General features: G+C 33.8%; 1 protein-coding gene and 1 pseudogene across 3 annotated transcripts in view; one reads left to right on the top strand and one right to left on the bottom strand.

The window, feature by feature from the left end:
* The window catches only part of CCDC148 (coiled-coil domain containing 148), a 195960-nt gene that overhangs the window by 59270 nt on the left and 112576 nt on the right, over positions 1-24114 (top strand). For 2 of the 3 annotated variants that reach the window (XM_006921098.3, XM_025039533.1), the window contains 5 exons: positions 1674-1777; positions 7052-7134; positions 7348-7499; positions 8632-8727; positions 8806-8987. In XM_006921098.3, the coding sequence (XP_006921160.1) occupies positions 1674-1777; positions 7052-7134; positions 7348-7499; positions 8632-8727; positions 8806-8987 (617 nt within the window). The remainder of the gene's footprint in view (positions 1-1673; positions 1778-7051; positions 7135-7347; positions 7500-8631; positions 8728-8805; positions 8988-24114) is intronic. The other variant, XM_015596786.2, reaches the window with a different exon arrangement.
* Positions 21445-21563, bottom strand: LOC112470501 (annotated as a pseudogene).

Raw genomic sequence — 24114 nt, 5'->3', positions numbered from 1 at the left:
TTATTTAAATGTACTTTTCTTCTAAATTCATAATTGTAGCACTCTTAATATCTCCTAAAGAGAATATTTGACTTTTACTTTGTGTTTTTTTAAGTTATTATTTTTTTTCTTGCAGCCCTAATTTTGAGTCAGTATCCAGAACTGCGGAAAGATAAACTCAAGGTTAAAGTAATCAGGGAATGACAGCTAGAAATAGCATGCATTATAAAGAGTCCTTTTAGAACTTGTCTTCTGAAGGTTTTTTATCTTCAGTATTGATCTGTTAAAGCATTCGGGGTACTAAGCATTCTAGTAGCAGAGAAAATATAAAATACATGTATTTCATCAAGTTTCTGATTTGAGAGTAGCACTTTGGTTAAAAGTATTAATATGGAATACACGAGTTCAACATATACACTTGAGTACCAGGCAGAGTCTAGTGTGGAAACAGATACTACTTGAGGAGGTCTCTAATGAGTAGAGGGGTCTTTAATTCAGGAAATGATTACACAGGTGATAGAGCTGAGAAGCCAAACAGGACTGTGAAGCAATACAGGGATTAACAACAGGAAGTCACTGCCATGTCAGAGTGACATTTAGAAAAAGCAAGGCTGTACCATTTCCTATGAACCAAGGTTACCTAGAGATAGCTGGAACTGTAGTAGAACTGTCAAGAAAAGTTGGAGCAAATGAAGAAGATGCTTTGGCTTCTTTCCTCCCTCTCTTCAGTCTCCCACTGCCAGTGTCTCCTTTTGACAGAATGCAGCTGGAAACCAGCTGAGGGGTGTCTGAGAAACACAGGCTGCTCTTTGATATGGAGCAGATTAGTGAGAAGGCCAAGAAAGAATTTTAAGGCAAACAAACCCAGGCCTGATACAACTTGTCAACAGAAACCTCAAAGTACTAATTATATGTTAAATTTTTAAAAAAGTCATAAAATTTAAGGAAAATTGAAATTTAGTTAAAAATTTGGGTTTCAATGCTACCTGATATTTCACTATTTCTTTAAGTATCTTCAAATAAATATTTGCCTAAATTCTTTTTAGCAATTTATTTATGAAGTCATGGAATCGAAAGATTAAAATTGGATATTCGAGGTCATATTTCTAGTAGGTGTTGAAGTTGGGACTACAGCCAGGCCTCCCAGCAGTTTATCCAATGACTTTTTCCCGTCCTATGCTGAAGGGCCAGATAAAAACCAATTCATGCACCAGGATTCTACATGATTCTGATGTTTATGAGCTTTATAATCTTGACCAAGTCTTTTAACGTCTCTGAACTTCAGTGTCTTCCTCTGTAAAATGGGAGTAATGATGCTCATGATGCCTGGCAGGAAAAATGTACTGAAAGGTGAAAAAATATATGGAAAGCTCTTAAAATTTTTTCTGGGATTGTAAAAATTAATATATTATGTATTGTATGTACGGAAAATAGAATTACTTTACCTTCGTTTTCATAAATAATGTTAAAAACAGTTCTTAAATTGATCAATATTCCAAATCATTTTCTCTTTCACCTCCCAGCTTTTTGTTTAACAAAGTACTACTTTAAGGAGGATTTTGTGTTAGAAGATAAACTAATAGTATTTAAAAACGGTAAGTATTTAACTTAGAAAATACAGATTAAACATTTCCATTGAGGAAAACACATTTTTAAAATATATTGAATAGGCTCCTCTTTTCTTCTAAATCTAGATCAGAAAAGCAGTGCAGACTTCAAAGATATCTAAGGAACAAACACTAATAAAGCAACACAAACAAGTGTGGTGGCAGGAGCATCAAAGGCTAAATGAAGTCAGGTAAGAGCTGAAGAAAATTTTAATAAGAGCACCTAGGAATTACTAAGATTTGCAGTTATTTAGTTAGATAGTCTATAATTGTCTATTAAACAATAATAATAAAAATTTAAAGTTATCATTTGGAATTTAATAGATATATTAATATGGATTTCGCTTTTCTTAGGGGGAAAAAAAGACACTATTTTCTAATCACTTTCTCTTCTGCACTCCCACTCATACTAGCAATACACCTAGCACAAGGGCAAGCATCCCATCATATTCATCTTTTCATTGGAGGATACATAGCAGGAAATGTATAAATGATTTCAATAAATTAATGCATAAATAAACTAAAGGGTTCAAGTTGTTCAGTAATTTCTAGATGTAGCTGTATCATGACTAACATTCAATTTGTATTTTTGACTTTGTTATTATTTCCAGCAGTCACTTCAAGATGAATTAAAACTAATGATTCTATACTTGATCTTAACTGTAATTTTTGAAAAATAAAATTCAAAAGTCAAGGCAAAAAGAGAAGGCAGGTGTGTTCTCCCTCCATTTGAGGTACATATACCAGTAGATGATCATTATATTTATAAAGTATGCTTTTTAAGTGTATATTTATATCAGAATAGTTAACTTTTGTTGTCTTATTCTAAGTCAAATCTCCAAATACCATTCACTTTAATTTTGATGTAGGTGCTTTTTATAGTAATAAGAGTTTCTTATTCTGGCAAGAGATTCCTACAAGTAAAAGGCTTGTGATTGGAAGTGCTTTTACATCACAGTATAACTTAAAACATGGAAAAATGAGATTATATAGACTTTGTTGCCATACTGCTGCTAAGAAAACAAATCAGACCCATCTTATCCCTCAAAAAGTTATCGTTTGTGGAAAGTTTGAATCCATTAGAAAAAGTTTTTCTTGAAAATTTGCATAACTTGAAACCTGATAAAGAAAGCTGTTAGGAGGTTTTAATTATGGTGCTCACTGATGCAAGCTCAAATGTGAAGGAAGACATGAGTGAAAGTTTTTTGTTTTTTTTTTTATCTTGGCTGTTCCATACTCTTCTTAATGTGTATATTAGGCTGTTCTTGAGCTAGATAGAAGAGGTGTATACATATCATTGTGGAAAAATTGACCTGGAATGACACAAAGATGATGGAAATGAGGAACTTATAAGGGCTGAATATTGGACCAAAAAAGGAATTCCAAGAAAAATTTTTGTGTTATTCTAGAAAGTAGGCTAATTTCAATATATGTTCAGTGAAATTAAGAAATAATAGTGAAAGGAGGACAGTTAGAGTGTGGCTAGATTTGTGGAGAATTTAGGAACCATCAGAAAATCAGGAGTTTAAGCTCTATCTTTAAAAGTCTATCTTCCCTTTTAATAAAAAAATTAAAAGTAAAGTATTCTTATGCATCACTATGAGAGGCTCCATTTGAGAATCTCAGGCCTGCAGAAAGTAAGGGCCTCAGTTTGGTTGGGTAATTTAGCATATACCAGGTACTATGTTAAGTACTTGGCATGCTTTATTTTATTTACTCCTTACAATGACCCTGCAGAGGTCATTTAGGTATCAATGCTATCTCCACTTTACAGATGAGAATCTTGAGGTTCAGAGGATTAGTTATTTGCAGAAAGCAAATCAGCTAGTTTATTTGAAGGTGATATTGGAGCTCTTATCTTTAACTCCTGTTGTCCATGAACTTGAAGTAGAGCAGCTTTTTGTTTTTTCCACAGAGTCCCATTCATAGTACCTGAGATCTAATTGGTTTAGCCTTTGTAGAAAAAAACGATTTTGCCAAACTTTAATGCCTTGAAATCTGTACTAAGGAAACAAGTCACATAAAATTTTCAAATATGAAATTATATTTTATATTTAAATTTATAAAATTATATTAGTAATTGATATGTTTTCTCAAGCTACACCTCTTGAAGACTGATATACTTCCCCAGGGTTCCTTGCTCCCTTGTTTCAGAATGGCCAGTTTAGAGGTTTAAGAGACAGTTATTTATATTGGTCATGTGATAAAGAGTTATAATTTTTATTTTAATAAGAGGTTTTGATTAATAAAGTTTGGGCTTTTGGTCCACCTTACTACTTTTACTATAATGCCTACAAGGGATGTTTTTAACCAAATCTCTGTTAGAAATATATGTAGTCTCTTGCTCACAATTTTAGTTGTAAAGCATTATTTTAAAAATATCACCTTTATATAAATCGTTTCATAGGGTTTTACCAACAATTAAATGTTGTCTGGAAATGTGTCTTTAAAGATAAAATTGAGACCAGTATTTAAACCATGTGACTTAGGGCACTGGAGAACTCTCTCTGAGCCTAGCTACTGAACTCATTCCTTCGCCAACAGTTGTGAGACTTCCTTCTCTGGCCTCTGTGTACGCTCACTTGGGAAGACTTTTAATAGTGAGAATCGGATCAAATAGCTGAGTCTAAGATGTCTGTGCTACTGAGTTCCTCCCTTGTTGGAGGGCTAAAGCTTTGGTCTTCAGCCTGCTCTGGTGTCCTAATTTTCTGCAGCTCTCCTGGTTGGTAGTTCCACGTATGGAACTAACAGATTCACTTGTTCTGCCTTTCACAACCCAAGTTTCTTTGCTTATTGTTTGCTAAATGGCTTCTGATTTACCACTCTCTTGTACCCCATGCTTCACTTGTTTTGCCAAAATTAGTAACTAAGTGGTTGCTCTAGAAATCTCAGGAAGCTCCGGGTAATTGTTGATGTTCTGAGGAGACTGATTCTACACCTAGAATGTGGGCACCATCCTGGCAAGGCCGAAGACCTGTACTGAGAATAGACTCCTGAGAGCTCAAAAACACCCTTCTCTGGGCTGGTTTATCTTGCAGGTAGTTGCATTGCAACTAGGCATATCTAGGAAGTAGATTAATATATCATCCAGGCAAAAGGTCACACAAAAACTCAAGAGATTTTGTAGCGCCATCATATTCAGTGGTACCAGAGGAAAGGCCAAATAACATTAGGAGGCACTAAAATTTGCAGATTTAGACACAGAAAGTTGCCTTACATTCAATTGTCCCCTCTTCAGATCTGGAGGAGGTTGCATGTACTACAGAGTTCTAAGAACACTTGGAACCTAGTCTAGCATGTCAGTGATAAATAGGACAGGGTTCTCTTCTCCAGAGTTATCATTTTTAATATCCTATGTCTATTGCAATTTTAATCTATATTTTCTAAATCATCCTACAAAAGAGAAATATTCTTCCAGATATTGTATGGCTAATAGTGGATTTCATGGTCCTGTAAATTAGGGAAATATATTTCATTCCCTTTTAGAGAATCTCAATGCATTTTATCATAATCAAGTTTCTAGGAAATCCACACCATAAAAACTTGTCTGATTTTATTTAGTTTACCATTTCCCATATTTCTTTCCTTTCTCCTTGACATTACTGTTTTATAGAACATAATTTGGGAAATATTAGCCGGCTTTCACAAGCTAGTCTCAGATTCTTGTAGTTCTTGAGGACATAAAAAATGCTTCTGGATTTTTTGGGCTCTCAGGACAATTAGAGAAACGAGCTAGTCTTTTCTGATGACTCAGGATTGTTAATCTATGAAGCCAGGATGGAGCTTACTAGAATGGTTAAATACAAAGTAGCAGGTTGATCTGTACGAACAAAGCTACTTCTCCTATTTGTTTGTATGTTCTACCATGGCTTTCTGGGTACTGACAATATAAGGGAATTGAGCTGGATGGTTTATAAGTACTATGTTTTTGTTTAAGCAAATCCATTATGAAATAACTTCTGGTTTTACTCCACCGTTATACATCCATCCTCTCTTTAACAGTTTCAAATTTAATCTTAAAGATACTTCTGGCAAAAACTGCATGCTGGAAAAATACATGGTGAAGTATCATCTATAATAGCACCCCTCCTTTATATATATATATAAAAAACCCTGTCCCCTGTAAGTGAATTGGCTTAGAAGATGAGGGCACATATAAAAAATAATTGATAATTGTGAGAATTATTTAGATATATCTTAAAAAATTATTCAAACCCCCACTATAAAATGGTAAATGTGCCATAATTACAACTATTTAAAATATACAAGCATGTAGACAAGTGCTAGAAACTTATAGAAAAATGAAAATAATCATGGAATTGAAGTGTTGTAATTGTTGCTATTTTAAATTTTATGCCATTTTAATATTGTATTTTAAAAATGGTAATAAATCAAAACTATTTTCTAAGATTTCATTAAATCTGCCATAAGCAAGGGATAGACTACAATATTTTGGGATGTCCATTTAGAGCTGGTTATGATTTTACTCTAAAAATGACTATATTTAAATAATATCATAAAAGATCATAAAGATTTGTTACTTTTATTTGTGTATAAAAATAAAGTATATCTTTTCTCCCATTTTTCTAGTTCAGGACCTCATCTTCTCTTAACTTTTAAAATAAACTCCTTGTTGGTTCTGTTTTACCTGATCCTCTCCTCCTCATTTTCCATTTTTATTGATCACCCCTCTTTCCAGCCCATCCTGCATCCTGCTGCCTTGGGAATTTTTCTAAAACACAGATCTGCTGAACAGGCTAGTAGTGCTTGCCTTTGTTCACATGTTACTTCTACCTGAAATGTTCACTTATGTTTCTTTCTAGCTTGGTGTCTAGCCCTTGCAGGAAATTCAGTTTTGTCTAAAACATCTACAGAGATATTTGGTCTATGCCAAGAGGTCCTTGATAATTATGTACATAATTAATATAAACCCTGCTCTTCTGCACAATTCCAACCTAGACCCATCTATCTAACCCCATTTGACATTACCAGGTAGTCTACTGAGGCAAGAAGGGTTATTATTGGCAATATAGCCACAATATAATTATTGGACCAATAAAACATGATAACATTTTTTATGTATTAATCCCGTAAACTAAAAGTAGAAACAAATATTATGGACTATTGGAACCCAGGGACATTTTGTAAGCATGGATGTTTTTGACAGGACCAAATATCAAAGACCATTTGACATGGACCAAATATACTCATGGACATTTTGCACAGAACTGTATTTCAAGGACCTTTTGGTGTGGACCAAATGTCTCAGTGGGCATTTTGGATGGGACCAAATGTCTGCTAATTGTGTCTGGCAAGTACCTAATCCATGTTAAGAATTTAGTATATGGTCTACATAAATAAACAAGTGGATAAAACCACAATAGATTAAATTTCTACTACTAGTTATTTTTTAAACCTATACATGTTTGTGATTATAAAAATGATTGAGATAACGTCTATTTCAGATGTAAAATGGAATTTGAAATAAAACTTTTTCTCAATGAAGAGAACATTGGAAATGAATGTCTTTCTGACCTTACAAATTTTGGTGAGTTTTTTTTTTTTTTTTTTTTTGATCCTATATTTAAAGGGGAATTTTGTTTTGAAGATGAAAGTGGGCCATTCACTTCATGTTCTTTTAATATTAACTGCTCTTTTTTTTTTGGTAAATGGATCCAAAAATAAATTTGTACTCTAAGAAACTGGTTTTGAAGAAACTTAAAATAATGTGTTACCTTGATTTAATTTTGTTTCACCATAGAACAAGAGCTATCAGAACAATGGTGCATATATCTGAAAAATGTGATAAATCCTATTCAGCAACTGAGAGCAGATTTAAAATATAGACAGCATCACATTTCGCAGAATTCACATTCACATACTCAGTTAAACTCAGTGAAAGTACTGGAAGAGGTTAGTATATTACCTTTACTTTTAATAATCTAATAGTTCATTTATGTTCCAACTAGAACAGTTTGAGATAACAAACATCTGTGTCTCATGTATTTTAATGAAAAGTATAGCAAATGTGGTCTACTCAATTTCTTAAACATCCCTGAAGCTGTCTAAGCGTGCTCATTTCTCATCTGGAATGTTAAAGTGGCCACATAACTAGTCTCTCTGCTTTCATTCTTGTCCCTCCTCCCAGTGAATTCTGGGATCTACCTTCAGTGCAGGGGGATCAAGTCATGCAGCTGGTCTCCCCTCAGGGCTCCTGCTGGGCCATAATTCCTCCCTATACATCAGGCTCCTCTCTGCTTCTTCAACCTCATCTCCTACCTGACATCCCCTTTCCTCCTAGATATCGTCCCACTGATGCTTCCTCACACATGCCATGCTCCTTCATGTCTCAAGGCCTTTGCACTAGCCATTTCCTCCATCCCACCGATGGCACTTTTTGACCTTTAGATCCTCGCTTAAAAGACCTCTCCTCTGAGAGGCCTGTCCTGATCACCCACATGAGAGAAGCCACAATCACTCCCTATTATCTCACCCTGTTTTTACATTACTTACCTCTTCCTGATACTTAGCTATTTTTCGTTAGTTTATTTGACTACCTTCCCTGACTAGAGTATTAACTCCATGATCATAGTTGCACTACCTGTAGGCTTACAGGTGATTTTTTTTTTTATTCTATTTTTCAGTTATTCTCTAGTGTTGTTATATTGCTTTCATAAAATATTAAAAATCCCATGCCCAGCTTGAGATTTGAGCAAGGATGCAAGGGAAGGAAGGGGTGATTGAAACAAGACAATCTGATAAGCTCTCTGTCTTACCATAAACAAAGTCGAAATGTGGGTGTAGAGTGGCTAGGAACCCCCTGTATTTCCGAGGCCCATTTTTGGATTATGTGTCTGGAAGCTTCCTGATAAGCTCTGCCTGGCTGTGGTATCTCTTGAGCCCTCTTCTTCAGATCCTCAAGGGATTTTCTCTCACCTTATTTTTCATCACTTATTGGCTTTAGAGAATAATTCCTGAAACTTTAAGTATGAATATTGGATGAATCACAATTATTTGCATGCTACTTATTTTAAATGTCTTATAGGTTGACTCTGTGAAAGAACAATTGAAAGCTGTCTTTGAAAAACTTAGCCTGGAGCAACAGAAATTAGAAAATAATCTTTCAGAGTGGAATATAAAAGTAAGTGTGACACAGATAGTAATTTGTTTATTTGTCATTTGTGTTAAATAAAACGATCATATAATTTTTTTTTTTTAGATACTAGACCATTCTTCAGAAGAAAAGAATAACCTGCTTAGTGAACTTCCCATGGAATTAGAAACTTTGGAATGCCCATACCCTGATTTGAAATCTTCCATTTGTAACGAGTTCTGTAATTTTACAGAGAAATATCAAAAGAAACTTCAAGATTTTGATCTGCAGTTAGAAGACATATACAGGTAATAAGATGAAACTACTTGAATTATATAGATTTTTGCCACTAAATTTTTCCTTTTGCGGGAAGTTAGTATACTTCTGATTTACTGTTTTCATAGTTACTATGTGATTGGAATACAGTCAATCAATAAATATTTAGATTGACTATTTGTTGGAGAGGTTTTCTTTTTCTTCAAAATAATTTCCCTGCAATAATGGTTTCAAAGATTTTTATAAGGTCGAAACATGATGAAAATAGCCCTCTCCTTGAGCTTTTACCCTCTCAGATAAGAAATATTAACAAACATGAAATTTCAATAACTATGAATTTTCATTTCAAGATGTGAAGCTCCTTTTCAGTGGAAATTTACACATCAGCACTAATAATTGGTTGCAATGGAAAATGTAGCCACGGAATTATGTCATTTGTAATACACTGTGATTTTCTCTTACAGTAAACATAAAGTATATTTTGTTAATTTTCAAAAACATGCTAAATGTTTTTAGAAAGTGTACTTTTGGTTTTATCCTGAGAATGATAATTCTCTTCTGAAAGACAAGCATAATGTTAAGTGATTTAAAATTCAGTTTTGGCCGGGTCTGCCTCTGTGTAAATTCTGTTTTAAAATTTATTTAATGAACAAAGTCAGAAGTGCCATTGTGGGTCACATCAACAGTTTACCTCATGTAATGTTCAGCAGATAAAGTTTCTAGGGAATATTTTGTAGGAAGAGATGGTTTTACTCTATCATATTGACCTCGAAATTTCTCCCTAAGAGTATATACTTAAAAAGACAGAAAAAATATTGAAGGGACACATTCATAGTGTCCTTTTACTAAGGGCTGTCACTTTGAAAAGGAAGAAAATAAATATGACAAATATCCATATTTCTTAACATTCCTTAATGAAATGCCTATAAGTGAAACTCCTTTATATAAAATTACTACTGTTAAGAAATGAATAACAACAAGGAAAACCTTAAATCCTACCAAGTAGTTCTCTATTTTATTAGCTTCTTGATCCAAAGCCTTCAATCACTGCTTCCACATGTCTCAGCACACTCGGAGAGGCAATCCTAGGTGAGGCCTGCCTGAGGCTTTCCCTGTTTAAGCTTTTTTCTTACACCTCTGTGGTGATGGTCCGTCTTCCTCCCTAATAAACACCTTTCAGTCTCCTAAGAACCTCCTCTCTCCCTGCATTTTTGCCTTCCTTTTTGCCTTCTACCTTGCAATAAAGTTGAGGAAAAAATTAATAATAAATTATTTATATGTGTTGATTGATTAATTTCACTTTAATTGAAACGCAGTCACAATGAAGTGTTAACTCAACCATGCACTTAGTTTAAGTCTCTAATCGTAAACTAAATATCCTCTCTCGCTTCCCCATCCTAACCTTGTTTAAGAGATTTTGGAACTTATCAAGCAAGAGGGAGAGAGTTTTATTTTGATATTTTTGTTGTTGTGTTTTTTCTTTTCTTTTTTGAGAGGTTCATTATAAGTAGGCTGATTTTGGCTGTGAAGAAGGTAAATCTGACCCTGTCCTTTTAAAGCAAGTTAGTTGCCTCATGACTTTTTTTTTCCAGATCGCATTTTGTCCCCCTAGCAAAGGTAGCTGAGTTTATAGTGTTTCTAGGTTAGCAGCTCCTAAACATGGAGAAGCTTGCCCTAGCTGTCTGTAATGCCTCCTTTCCTCTAGGACCCATACTTCACAGCCCGTTTTCCTACATTTCTTTTAATCTGAACTTAATTTCTGAACTTAATTTCTTCCTTCATACAACACTGTACCCTTCAAAAAATTGACATTTCACAGCTCCATTGGCATTACTGAAGACTGAGAAAATAAGATGAATATACATCACATGCTAAGGGAAGGAACACTGAGGAAAAAATACCATAGGAAGGCTTGATGGAGGAACCAAAATTCACATGGTGTTTGAAGAATTGGTAGGGTTAGAATAAGACAGAAAAGGGGTTGGGAGGACATTCTAAGAAGGAATATTAAATATCTAGACTATAAACCCTTTGAAGACAAAGTAATTTATTAGCAATATTTATATCTTTAGTGTCTAGGATATCCCAGTGCATAACAGCTTTTAAATAAAAGATTGTTCAATTGAGTTGAATTAAAGGTAAAAACAATAAAGATGAGAGTGGCAAGGCATATTATGGGGGCAGTAGGAATCTATTTTGGCAGAATATAGGTTCACAAATCCTTGTTTAGTAGTCTGCTTACCTTACCGCATATAATCATCCAGGATAAATTTTATAAAATTAATGATGTTTTACTTGATGGATATTTATTGGGTAACCCCTAATACACAATGGTCTCTGCTGAGCTCCTTCATAAAGGGTTCACCAGACAGAGTAGACCAGAAAATGGCTTTTCCTTTAAGAAGGCTTGGAATATTTAGTGAAGCAGCCTATATACGTGTACCCTGAACAAATAAAAAATACATGCAAACATCAATGAAGAGACTATTTTATAAATATGCTGACAGTGAATGATGAAGCATCAAGAAAACTGAATGAAGTTTCGGGGCAGTTTCACTGAAGAGAAAGTGAGTAAATGGACTATTTTGAATAAATACAAAGGTGGTGGGCATCTGCAGTCTGGCTGGTGTGCATTAAGGCATGCAAACGTCCTGTTCTAAATAGCACAATGAATTATATGTTGAAATGTTGTTATATTAATTGGTCTTCCAGTTTGCCAGTATCTGCCATTATTTCGATATAGCCATTTCTCCTTTTGGTTCCAGTTATTAGGCTTCGTAAGAATTCACATAGATTGCACATGCATGTACACAATTGCACAAATAAATGTGTGCGTATATTAAACAGATGCATACCACTATGACATAAGAAGGTTGAAATATGTGGAAGACATTTTTAAACTATAAGTTTTCATTGGGCTAAAGGCAGTGGACATTATGGTTAATCCCAACATTTATTTTAATTCTCTCTATTTTATAGCAGCTCACTGGTTTGGCTTAAAATGACTCCATCCCCAGATCTAAAGGTAGGCCCAGGTGGGAGGTGCGTACCAGTCAGTAAATATATTTTCTCAGGCCACAGTGACTAGCTCATGGTGGTCCAAATCAGGACAAAGCTCAGAACTTTTGTTAGATACAAAAGGAGTAGCACCTTTTCTTCCCTGTAGTTGTACCAAGAAAGTCCGTCGCTGTGGTTTCTGCTGGCAGCTGTCCTGTGAATGATGGAAAATAACACACCGGGAGAGGACAGAGCCCAGATAATCATGGGGACACTGAGCTGGTACCTTGTTTGAACAACATGGGAAGCCAACCTCAATGTTGGATTTTCAAGGGCAATTAGTCCACATTAATGTCTTAAAACTGTCTGAGTAGGGTTTTAGTTGCTTGCAACCAAAAACATCTCTTATTTTATGCAATAGTTGATTTAATTTCAAAATATTCATAACTTATTATGTACTCTATCAATTTAATACAATTGCAGTTGAAGAATTGTTAAAAAATAATTCCAAAGTTTATTAGGAAGAGTAAGCTCATAAAATCAGGCAAAATTTCAAAATGAAGAATAACTGGGGTAGGAGGTAGAGATGAAACTTACACAGCTAAATATAAATATATAATATCAAAATAAATTAGAAAGTTTTATATATCTGTGGAATATGTAGCAGAAAAGGAGAGCAAAATAGAAATACAGAAAACAGAAAATATCTATAATTTAATTTATTAGAAAGGAAAATTTTCAAATCTAAGGGAAAGATTGGATTATTTATAAGATAGCATTAAATGACAGGCAATTAGAAAATAAGGTTAGATCTCTTCCTTATTTTATATAACTCAATAAAACTACAGGTGCATTAAAATGTGAAGAAGAAAAATCATAAAAGAATGAAATAAAGACAAATATTAAGAATCCTTGGAGTGTGGAAAGCCTTTTAAAATATGTTACCTGCTGTGAAAATTGTAAAGAAAAAGTTTAAATAAACGCAATGACATGAACATTAAGAAAAATCTAAAAGGATGATTTCTCAGACAAGTTTTAAATCTTTAAAGAATCATTAGAGACTTTCAGTTTCTGATCCAGCACATAAAGAGCTTGGAATTTACCACTCTGCTTTGAAAAGCTGAACAAACAAAAAAATCAACAACTCTTCGTAGATACATCAAAAAAATAAGGTCACAAGACAAACCATTGCCTCCAAAATTGGAGATACAGGTAAAATGGAAAGTCACAACTTACTTGAGAGGAAACCCATGAGCAGAAACCTCCATAGGAACAAGATGGGGTAGGAAAACCTGAACTGTAATTGATTAATTGCTGGAAGCAGAATATAGTCAACTCTGGAAGTTAAAAACTCTAGGGGGCCTTAGTCATGGAAAGGGATGGCACACACTTGTGAGTTTTACTTCCAGAAGGCCTACCATGTACTAGCAATAAACATCTGAGAAAAATCTCCTTGACCCTCTGGCAGTGGGATGGAAAAAGGAATTATTTTTGAAATACCCCAGGAAGTTCTATTTTTCTTAATAAGGGCTGCCCTCAGGAGAAACTATTTTGATAAAACTAGAGCCTAAATTGCTGGGGTTTTATCAGAGCCTAACCTACCTAAGGGCAGGAAAATACCTAACTCCAACCCTCTCTAGCCATCCTGTCCCACCTAAAGGGGGAGAAAAAACTGAGGACTGGTGAAGTTCACAGCCAGGGGCACAGGCTCATCAAAAGACAGACCTAATATAGGACTATAGAAAGCTTCTTCCCCAGTGTCCCCCACCCCCCCCAATATGCATCACCACTACATTATATACTAAAGGCTTATCAATAGCAGATTTTTTTACCCAGTATATCATGTCAACCTTTCAACATCAACAACAAAATTACAAGGCATACTAAGAGGCAAAAAGTTCAATTTGAAGAGACTGAGCAAGCAACAAAATGAGGATGAGATGGCAGAAATGTTGGAATTATCAGACTAGGAATTTGAAAACAAAAAAGCTCTATGATTAATACGCTAAGGGCTTTAGTGGAAAAATTAGACAGCATGCAAGAACAGATGAATAATACAAGTAGAAAGGTGGAAATTATAAGAAATAATAAAAAAGAAATGGTAGAGGTCAAACACACTATAATGGAAATGAAGAATCCTGTGCGGGGCTCATTAGTAGACTAAAGATGACTGAGGATAGAATCTCTGAGCTTCAGTATAAGACAATGGAAATGTCCCAAACTGAAAAGCAAAGAGAAAAACAACTGAAAGAAGCAAAAGAATATCCAAGAACTGTGGGACAACTACAAAATGTGTACTATGTATGTACTGGTAATATGATAAGGAGAAGAAGGAAAGGGAAGAACAGAAGAAATATTTGAAGCAACTGAGACTGAGAATTTTCCCATATTAATATCAGACACTAAACCACAGATCCAGGAAGCTCAGAAAACACCACACATGATAAATAACCTACAAAACTACATATTCAGACTTCAGTTATCTCTCTCCTTGGTACTTACTCAAAGTAGTTGAAAACTTATGTCTACACAAAAACCTGCACATAGATATTTATAGCAGCTTTATTAATTATTGCTAAAACTTAGAATCAACCAAGATGTCTTTCAGTAGATGAATGGATACCTCCAGATATTGGAATATTATTCAACACTAAAATAAAAATGAGCTATCAAGCCATGAAACGACGTGGAAGAAACTTAAATGCGTATTACTAAGCTAAGGAAGCTAATCTGAAAAGGCCAGTATACTATTTTATTCCAACTCTCTTCTGATATTCTGGAAAAGAGAAAACTATGGAGTCAGTAAAAAGATCAGTGGTTGCCAGGGGTTAGAAGGAGGGAGGTACAAATAGGCAGAGCACAGAAGATTTTTAGGGCACTGAAACTATCTGTATGATACTATAGTGATAGATATATGTCATTATATATTTATCAAAACCCATAGAATGTGCACCTAATGTAAACTAAGGACTTTGTATAATAGTGATGTGTCAGTGTTAGTTCATTAATTGTACTAATGTACCACTCTTGTGCAGGATGTTGATAGTGGGGATGTTGTACATATGTGGGGACAGAAGATATATGGAAATTTTTTGTACTTATGCTCAGTTTTTTTGTGCACTTAAAACTAAACAATAAAGCTTATTAATTTAAAGCATGAATAAAAAAATAAATAATTTAATTGCTATTTAACTTTTCCAGATCACAAAAGAAGGAAAACTTCTAAGTTACGTTTATGAAACAGGCATTGCATTGATAGAACAACTTGAAAAGTATTGCACATACACACAAAAAACAATAGCCTAGTCTCACATCTGATACATAAATCCTAAATAAAAAATTTGTAATGAAGATCCAGCAGCACATTGAAATAATAAATCTAAGGAGACTCTCTGTGGCTTACCTTTTTGGGCACTAAAATGCCATTAAAATTTTTAGCATCTATTCTTTAAAAAATGTAAAAATGTTAAATTATCTGACAAATACTTTTTAACCATTATAAAATGTATAAACTTTTCAAAACCTAAAGGGGAAACAATGGAAACACTTTTATAAGTGATAAGCATCTGTAATCACCATTATTTAATGTTATTCTGTATATACTAGGCAACAAAATTAGACAAGAGAAAGATGTTCAAGTTATAAACATTAAAAGAAATAGCTAAAATTCTTATTTTCAGATAATGAGTTTTTATTTGGAAAATCAAGGCATTTGCCAGAAAAATCTATGCAAACAAGATAATTTAGTAAGATGGCAGAGTATAAAATTAATACAAAAAGAACCAAACCTGGTTTTATATACAAACAATGGCCAGCTAAAAGATAAAATTAATGAAAAAACATAGTTTGCAATAGCAATAATACATATAGAATAGGAACTCCTTTAACAAAAAATGCAAAGGATCTATACTATAGGAAGAAAACTTTAAAATGTTTCTTAAGGACATAAGACTTGAAAAAGCCATTCCTTATTTTAAGAACAGAAGATTCAACAATTATATTTTCCCCCTCAGCCTATAAATTTAATGTGATTCCTATAAAATTATTCACAGGGTTTAAAAAATTCATCTGAATTTTAGTTTTAAATTAAAAAGAGGTAAACAAAAATAGCTAGAAAAATTGTGGGGGTGGGAGGATGCAATGAGGAGGACTATTGCTATCAAACATTAAACATTTTATAAATGATATCATTTGTTATGGATAGATAGGTCAATGGATATGATTTAGGTTTTGAAATCAAATATACTTGCATAAGATTTGGATTCAGAATTAAGTTATAGGGGAAAGAGGCAGGGAGTGAGACATTCATTTTGCTATTGTGGATCACGCTTTGTAGTCGTAGCTTCCTAAAGTGGTGCGGGACCTTTCCTAATCACAAAAGAGGCATTGTGACTTTCTGGGAGCTACAAATTGCTTCTGTAGCCCTTCCAATTATGTTGTAAGTCATATAATATCTGGTCAATACATTCCTTTATACTTAAAAAATTTCAGCGGTGTCTATCATCTGCAGCTAAACCTAACCGATGTGTAAGAATGTGGGAAGACAGGTATTTCATATTTCATATGGGGAGTCTAAGTTGGTGTAACTTTCCTAGAGAAAGCAGTTTGGTAGGACTCATCAAATCACAAAGCACATGCTCTTTTTCCAATAGTTTCCACATCTTAATAATATATCATACAAATATACTCGAATATATATATGATTTATTTTTAGTTATTTGTATATGCATATAATGATTTATTACTTAGTTTATTGCAGTAACTAAAGATTGAGGAGAGAATTTTAATATCAATGAGGACTAATTTTATAGATTATTTGTACAATTAAACAATGTATTCTCCATATTTTAAAAACTGTGAATACTTAAGCTAACTGATATGGAATAATCTTCAAGCATTAGAGTTAGGATGTAGCAAACAAAACGATGTACAGTACACATTGCGTAAAACAGGGAAAATTAAATGTGTACTCGCACATAAACACAAACATATATATTTGCTTCTATATGTCTGAAAAATTACATAAAAACTGATAATGTTTATTGCCTTGGGGAGTAGAACTAGATGTGGGCGGGGAGGGGTGAGTGTGAGGGAGAATTTTTATTGTATAGTCCTTTTTTGTTATTCCTTTTGAATTTGAAAGCATGTGAACATATTATCTATTCTAAAATCAAAGAATGTTTTTAGAGGAAAATAACGAGAGTAAAAATTAAATGACAAATGGGAAAACATTTGAAATATATCAGGCACAACAAATTAAAATATCTAATATATAAAGACATTTTGCAAATGAATTGATTGCTGAACAACCAGAGGAACAAAGGAGATAAAGAAACAACTTATCATTTATATTTTCAACAGTATTTACTGAGCGACTACTGGCATAAAAAGACAATAAGCCCTGTACTCATAAAACAAGTTGGAGACACACAACAAACTATAAATACAACACTTAAATAAATTATACACCGTAGTGAATCAGAAGTTTATAAGTGCTATGAAAAGAATAGAGATTAGTGTAAAAGACAAGTTGCTGAGGTTGTGGGGATGGGGGACAGACTGAAATTTTGAATAGAAGTTTGGGGGTAGGTTTGGCTGAGAAAGTGACATTGAGTCAGGCGTGACAGAGGTGAGAGAGCTATCCTTTCAGAAATTTGTGATGTACATGTTTTATCCAGTGTTTACCCAGGTGGGCATGTGGTTTGCCAAAGGTTTGCATGGCAGGAACAGAGTGATAGATGGGGAGAGTAGTAGAAGATGCAGTCAGAAAAGTAAGGGTGAAGGGTGGGCCATTTAGAGAGTTATAGTCATTGTAAAAACATTTAGATATGGGATGCTGTTGGAAGCAGAAGTGTGAAAGAAGTGTGCAGAGTAACAAGACCTAACTTATGTTTTAATAGAATTAGTTTGGCGGTTGTGTTTAAGATATTGATAGGGAGGGCAAAAAACCAGAATATTGAACACTTTGAAGGTTATTAAGGTAATCTGGATGAGAGATAATGGTGGCTTGTATCAGGAAGTAGAAGTCATGTGACATACTAAGCTTTTGGACATACTTTAAAAGTAGAGCCAGCAGCATCTGCTGACAGATTTCATAAGATATGTGAAAAAAGAAAACAAAATAATAGTCTGATGTTTTTGGGTTGAGCAACTGGAAGGATAGAGTTACCATCACCTGAGATAGGGGAGGACTGTAAGTGAAGCTGGATTTGGCTGTGGGGAAGATCTAGCTCTCAGGTTTGGACATGTTGAGTTTGAGGGTGCTATCAGAGATCCAGATTTTGAGAAGGGAGTCAATTATATGAGTTTGGAGGTCAGGAGAGAGATCTGAGCTGGAGATATATGTTTGTGAGTCATCAGCATGAAATTGGATGTGATCACCAAAATAAGTGAGTTACGAGACAGAGGAGAACAAAGACTGATTCCTTGGGTCTGGCTGTATTACAGTGTCAGCGAGAAGAGGAGTATCTAACAAAGGACCCTGAGAAAAGGTCTGTGAGATATGAAAAAAAATCGAGTGTCCTGTCCTAGAAGGCATATGAAGAGGAAGCGGTCAGCAGTGTGAGCTGAGGAGGGGTCATCCGTTGAATAAATGTGGCTAAGTCAAACAAATAAGACTGATAGTTGACTGTGGCTTTAGATGGTGGTTGTTAGTGACCATTTACACTGAAGAAGTAGGAGCAAATGCCTTATCGGGTTAGATTTGAGTGAATGGGAGGAGAAAATTGAAGACAATAACAGATAACACTTTTGAGAAGATCTTTTGCAAAGGAGAGCAAGAAAGGAGGACCAGACTTTATTGTTGTTGTTGTTTTGTCTTTTGTTTTGCTTAAAATGGGAGAAATATCAGCATGTTTGTTGTTGATGAGAATAATCCAGTAATGGAATTTACTACGCAAGTGGAGATTAAGCACAGATGGTTCATCTACTACAGTAACAGGTTGGAATACAGAGTATATGGTACAGATGCTGGGAGTTGAACAGATGTCATGGTGGCCGTCCATGGAACTCTGGGCGGCAATTCTAAATATAATGACAAAGAAATTTATGAAAACCTCTCTACTCATCAAAGCAATGAAAAATTGAAAATGTTCAGATTTTTACCTGTCAAATGATAAAGCATAAAAGAAATTTATCCAAGGTTAAAAATATGGGGAAAATGGGCATTTTTATACATGATTGGTGTATAAACTCTTTCAGAAAGAAATTTGGCAATATGTCATCAAAAATCTTTATAAATGTGATCATTGTCTCTTTAGAAATAATCCTAAAGGAAATCATTATAGAAGTGAAATAAAAATTTGACTTGAAGGATGTTAACATTGTTTTTTTTTCCCTTTTTTAGTGATAGCAGCATCTTCAAAATGACTAAATAGACAACCAATGGGAAATTAGCTTCATCTATTATAATATATATATATATATATATACACACACATAATGGACTACCACACTATCATTAATAATTATATTAAAGAAGTTTTATGGACACAGATAGTTGCAATAAGTTGCTATGCAATTAAAAATCAGGTCACAAAATAGTTTGTATAACATGGACCACAGGAAAAAAAAGCTGAAAGCTTATCCACTCAAATAAACAAGAACAGTAGTTATCTCCAGGTGGTAAAATTATGAATTATATTGGCATGCCTGCTCTTTCTACTTTGTAAAGCAAAAATACCAATTTTTAAATATCTAAGTTAAAGAATAAATATCTTCTCATTGATATTTAATGAGTATCTATTACATGATATGACAAGTACATACATTTTAATCCTCAGTGCACCCCTTTAAAAAGCTCTATTTTATGAAGAAACTACAGGTCAGCAAAAAGGTGAGCCATTCTCCCAAAGTTTCCTAGTTAGTAGATAGCTGAGCAAGAATGAGTTTCTTCTGCTCATCTGAATAGAAAACTTTTCCCTCACATCACACCACTTCAAGCATTTCATGTACCAGAATGTTGGTAAATTGGGTTTTCTACTAGATCAGGGCTGTTTAATAGAATTACGATGCAAGCCACAGATGTGAGCAATGTATAAAATTTAATTTTTAAGTAGCCATATTACAATATTTTTAAAGATGAAATTTACTTTAATAATATATTTAACTCAGTAGTTCCAAAACATTTTAATTTCAACATATAATCAATATTTTAAAGTTATTAATATATATTACTTTTTTTCGTACAAAGTCTTTTAAATCTGGTCTGCATTTTACACTTACAGCACATCTCAGTTGAGACTAGCTACATTCAGGTGATATGCACGTGGCTAGTGGCTACCATGTGGAGAGCACAGCTTTAAAGGAGGTTGTCTTTTACTAAAACATATTTATAAATTTTTGACTACAATTGAGCCTATTTCTTTATTCACTACATTTGTGAAGCTATTTAGATTATATTAGGGTTGTGTTTCATTAGCAACATGAAGACAAGTTTAATTGCTTGTTTTAGACTAAGATGAGATTGTGGCTTTAATTTCCTAGCATTTAGATAAATTAATTATAAAGATGAGAAATAATTGAATGATGCTCCATTTAACTATGTCAGATCTGAAGCCAATATGTGGCAAAAGCTATATAACAAGTAATTTCTGCCTTATCGTTTGATAGACATATTAAATTTTATAGTATTGATTCATCATTATTATTCTATTATTTTATGACATCTGAATTTGAATTCTATTTAAAGTCCACGATAATTTAACAATTTTTTCCCTCTGTGTGTATATTGCCAAAGCTCATAGTTTCATATTTTTTCAACTAAGTTACTTCAACTTATCTTACTTATTAGCAACTTTCAAAATAGCTATTTAGTGGCCTATAGACTTTTCCTATATACATATTTTTTCTCTTAATACAGAAAGAATTGTTTTTAGAGAAAAAAATTTTAAACTGAGGCAAGCAAAGAGGAGAAACTAAAATTAATCTAAGTTCCCAAAACTCAAACATCTCCTCTGATAAGAGTTTGTATAATTCAGATATGTGTATGTTGTTTATAAAAATGAAAAAGTACTCTATACACATCCATTTTTTTCCTGTTAATAAACCAGATCCAATAGTATTTGTATTTCAATGAATATTTACTAACCTTCTGTATTTTAGGTCATCGTATTAAATATTCTTTTACAATATATTTTTTATTACATGCACAAAAAAACTCATTTTCGGGTTTTGCACAATTATTTATAACATAGTCTGATATTTGTTTAAAAACCTTGGAACAAACAACTTTGTCACTATATTTTGAGTAATTCCATGATTATTTCCTTAAGACAAATTCCTAGAAATGGAATTGATGAATCAAAGAGCCTGAAAAATTCTAGGGCGTTTGAAAATATTGCCATATTGCTTTCTAGGAACGTAGAAACAATTTATACTTTTCTCTAATAGACTTTGTATCATTTGATTCATTTTTTTTTTTTAATTTTTTTTAGGCGAGGCAACCCTTGGTTGACCTCACAAATTTGTCAGTTTACAATCCCTTATTTTCTTTTTTTACAGCACCTGGTCTTCTTAGGTGATCTCCCATCCAAGTACTAACCAGGCCCGACCCTGCTTAGCTTTCAAGATCAGATGGGATCGGGCTTGTTCAGGGTGGCACGGCCGTAGTAGACTCATTTGATTCATTTTTCACTGTTGATCGAGGCATTGGATATTGCTATCAGATGTGAATAGCACCAGTGTCTTATTCATATTGTCTTTCTCTCTTTTCCCAATATTTATCTGTATAGCATAGTTGCATAGCATCATGGTCCTTATGCGAAAATTTTGCCAACAGAATTGGCAAAAAGGTGAAAAAGATAAAAGATGAAATAGATAAAAGCCAGCATCTGAAGCTAGTACTCAACAAACAGTGAGTGTCCTCACATAATTTTATTTTAAAAATATTTGAATAGACAAATAACGTGTTTGACTATTGCTTGATAAATACAAGATAGAAGAGAGAAAGGAACGTAATAAATAACTGACATTTGCTTACTTGATGAACTCACAACACGTTAACATGGGAGCCTTAATTACCAGGTGGCATTTGTCTCTGAGAATATAGACTCAGAACTTTCAGAAAGTTTCAGTGCTTGGTCATGTCCAGTCTCAGGTTCTACATTTCTGGCCTGGGCTCATTGTTAATTCAGAGGTAGTTAGTAAGGGGAGAAGTGCTCAGAAACAGGAGCATAATTATTTGAACACTAATGTGTTCACTGAAGCAACATTCTGGGTCACTGCAACTTCTATTTTTTCTTGGCATATTCCAGCAGAGATTATCCAACCTGACCTTGGATATTTGTTATGGGAGGAATAGCTATAGACTATGATCTTATTTTTGGTCTTGTGTATTTTCATCATTAAAAATACTTAATTACTTTATGACTCTTGGACCAAAAGCCACATTTGGTGATTGTTTAATCAACTTTGGATTTGTTGTGGGAATAAAGCGTATTTTAAATCCTCTTGGCTATAGTGGAATGTATTTTATCAAGGGGAAAAATGGGTCCAATTGTTATAAGATATCTCAAAAACTAGTCTTAGAGTTTGCCTTTGCTTAATTAATAACTCAGCCTGTATATTACCTCTATGTTATGTTTATTTAAATGTATTTGTGAAAAGTGAATCTAGGAATAGTGGCTATAAATTTCTAGATCAACAGTCTTTATTATGAATATCACTGCAGCCTACACCTGCCTTCTTGATATAATTGTTTCAGCTAGGAACTGCACGGTGTAATGGTGCATGAGTCTACATTTTTAATACTTCAGGAGACTGAAAAATCTGGATTTTACAAGGTGAAGGAGTAAGAGTCATTTACCAGACGTTTCTGTTCTTTGCTGAGTGTGAAATCAAAATAATCATGAGTAAATCAAATTGGAGAAAATGGAATCAGAGCAGCTTGACAAATTTGTGTCCAAGACAATTGACATGTTATTTTTTAACGTGGATGATACAAATAGAATTTAATAAAATAATAAAATATATGTAGCTATAAGCAAAGACAAGATTAAAATTTCTATGGACAGTGTTGACAAATTTTGATATAAGAGGAACTATAACACCTATTTTAGATTTCAAATCAATTATTTCCTATTCCTTCTACCTGGAAGTCCAACTATGGATAAATATAATCCTTTGAGTAAAACCCTTTCATTAGAACTGAAATTATGGAGAACAAGTAACATGAGAAATTACAATCACCACACTCACAGTTTTATGTTTATTTCCCATATTAGTGCCTATAAAAGAACATAAAGTTGAACATTGTTAATATCATTTTTAAAAACTGAGGAAGAGAGCCACCACTCTCCTAATTGATTCTTATTATTTCTTAATGATTACTGATAGTTTGTTTTAGGTGATATTATAGCATTTTTATGTAGCAATTAAAATTTCAGAAGCCCTCATGATGGCTAATTAAGGTTTTCCTCATGCCGTCCCAAAGAAGTACACCAGTTTTATTATTTTTGCTCTTGAACCTGGAAAACTGAGTCATAATATGTATATAAAGTAAATTTATTCACCTCAACATTATTGCAAATAATATATTTATAGATGATCATGTCTTTATTTATTGATTCTGTTCATTTGCGTTTGAGCTGGTTTTGTTTAGTTTTGTTTTTCTGACCTAAATGTGGCCCTTAATGTTAAACACTTTTCTCTTCCAATCAGCTGACGAGTGTTACTGTAGATACTGGTTTCTGGCCATATTGGGTCTGCATCTCTTTAATTTCTACATCTTTTACAGTGCTTTCCTTCCAAAGCAATATTAGGATGCTGTTTAAAAAAAAAAAGTCATTTTTCTTCTCTTCGATGATAAGAAATTCTGAAGCCATCGTTTTTAGAAGGCTGACATTTCCACTTTCCTGTCACCCCTCAGAACAATATGGTTTTGGGATGCTGGTGTAAGTTCTAGTTTCACCCTATGGTCCACTTTTGTTGTTGTCATTGATTCTTCAATTCAGTAAATTTTGACCATACTATTGAGATCCCACTTTATTCTGCCTTTCAACTCCCAAATGTGTAGCCAGACAGGGCAGAGCTCGGGACCCTGGAGGTAAAACAATGCTAAATGGGAATGGATCCCATTAGAAGGTAATGTACATACCCTAACAAAGCCCAAGAGCAGATTTTCTTGGTCAGAAATGCATCTGAGGCCAGGGAGATCCCTGTAAA

This window comes from Pteropus alecto, unplaced genomic scaffold (genome assembly GCF_000325575.1).
Source record: "Pteropus alecto unplaced genomic scaffold, ASM32557v1 scaffold3, whole genome shotgun sequence".
Classification (NCBI taxonomy): Eukaryota; Metazoa; Chordata; class Mammalia; order Chiroptera; family Pteropodidae; genus Pteropus; species Pteropus alecto.
Note: the sequence above shows the minus strand (reverse complement) of the source record. Positions and strands in the feature narration are given on the sequence as shown.